At 65.7% G+C, this 781-nt stretch overlaps 1 protein-coding gene across 1 annotated transcript in view; it reads right to left on the bottom strand.

Moving 5' to 3' along the window:
- The window catches only part of DAB2IP (DAB2 interacting protein), a 138,916-nt gene that overhangs the window by 9,644 nt on the left and 128,491 nt on the right, over positions 1 to 781 (bottom strand). Inside the window, exon 11 of the mRNA XM_009892350.1 lies at positions 8 to 439. Coding sequence (XP_009890652.1) covers positions 8 to 439 — 432 coding nt within the window. The remainder of the gene's footprint in view (positions 1 to 7; positions 440 to 781) is intronic.

Below are 781 nucleotides of genomic sequence, written 5' to 3'. Positions count from 1 at the left end.
GGGGGGCAGCCCGGCGGCCATCTGGTAGACGGGGTTCTGGAAGGAGAGGGGCGCCAGGAGCTGGGGCCGGCCGGGCGCGCTCTCGCCGCTCGGCGTGGTGGGGGTCTGGCCCACCCGGCGCACGGTGGCCATGCCCGTCACGCTGTTCTGCTGAGTCCGTGTGGTCCATACGCCCTGCAACTGCCCGAGGGACGACTGACTGTCATTGAGGGAGTCAGCTGTGCCGGGCGCGTTGGCCCCACTGTCCAAGAGCCGATTGTCCTGCAAGTCCACCATGGACAAACTCTTGCTGCCATTAGACATCTGCACGTCGGGCTCATTGGCCTCTGAGTAACTGGAGCTTCGGGCAGGCGAGGGCTGGGCCCCAGCAGACCTTGTGACAAAAAACAAGTCCTTGTTTTCAGGGGTTGGAGATGGTAACCGTGTGAAATCTATCAGACTGCGGGGAAGTCAGTGCGTAAGGAAGAGGAGAGGAAAACAAAACAAAAAAGAAGAGTTGTGAATGCTGCACCGGAGCAGGAAAACGAAATCACTCAGAAGAAATCAGCGTGGCGCAGCTGTGCGGGATGGGGACGTAGCCCAGCCCCTGCGGCAGCGCTGGCCCGGCCAGGTCCGCCTGCGGGGAGGGACAGCGCCGGGGAGCGGGGAGGACGGGGGTGCAGGGGAGCCCTGGGCCAGCCCCGCAGGAGCAGGAGGCGCAGGCAGGGGAGCGAGGGGCGCGTGGATGCCGGGGAGAGCTGTGCAGGCGGCATCGCGGACAGGCTCTGGCCCGCCGGCCGGG

This window comes from Charadrius vociferus, unplaced genomic scaffold, assembly GCF_000708025.1.
Source record: "Charadrius vociferus isolate BGI_N301 unplaced genomic scaffold, ASM70802v2 scaffold549, whole genome shotgun sequence".
In the NCBI taxonomy this organism is placed as follows: Eukaryota; Metazoa; Chordata; class Aves; order Charadriiformes; family Charadriidae; genus Charadrius; species Charadrius vociferus.
The sequence above is the reverse complement of the archived record's forward strand: the minus strand, read 5'-3'. Positions and strand labels throughout refer to the sequence as shown.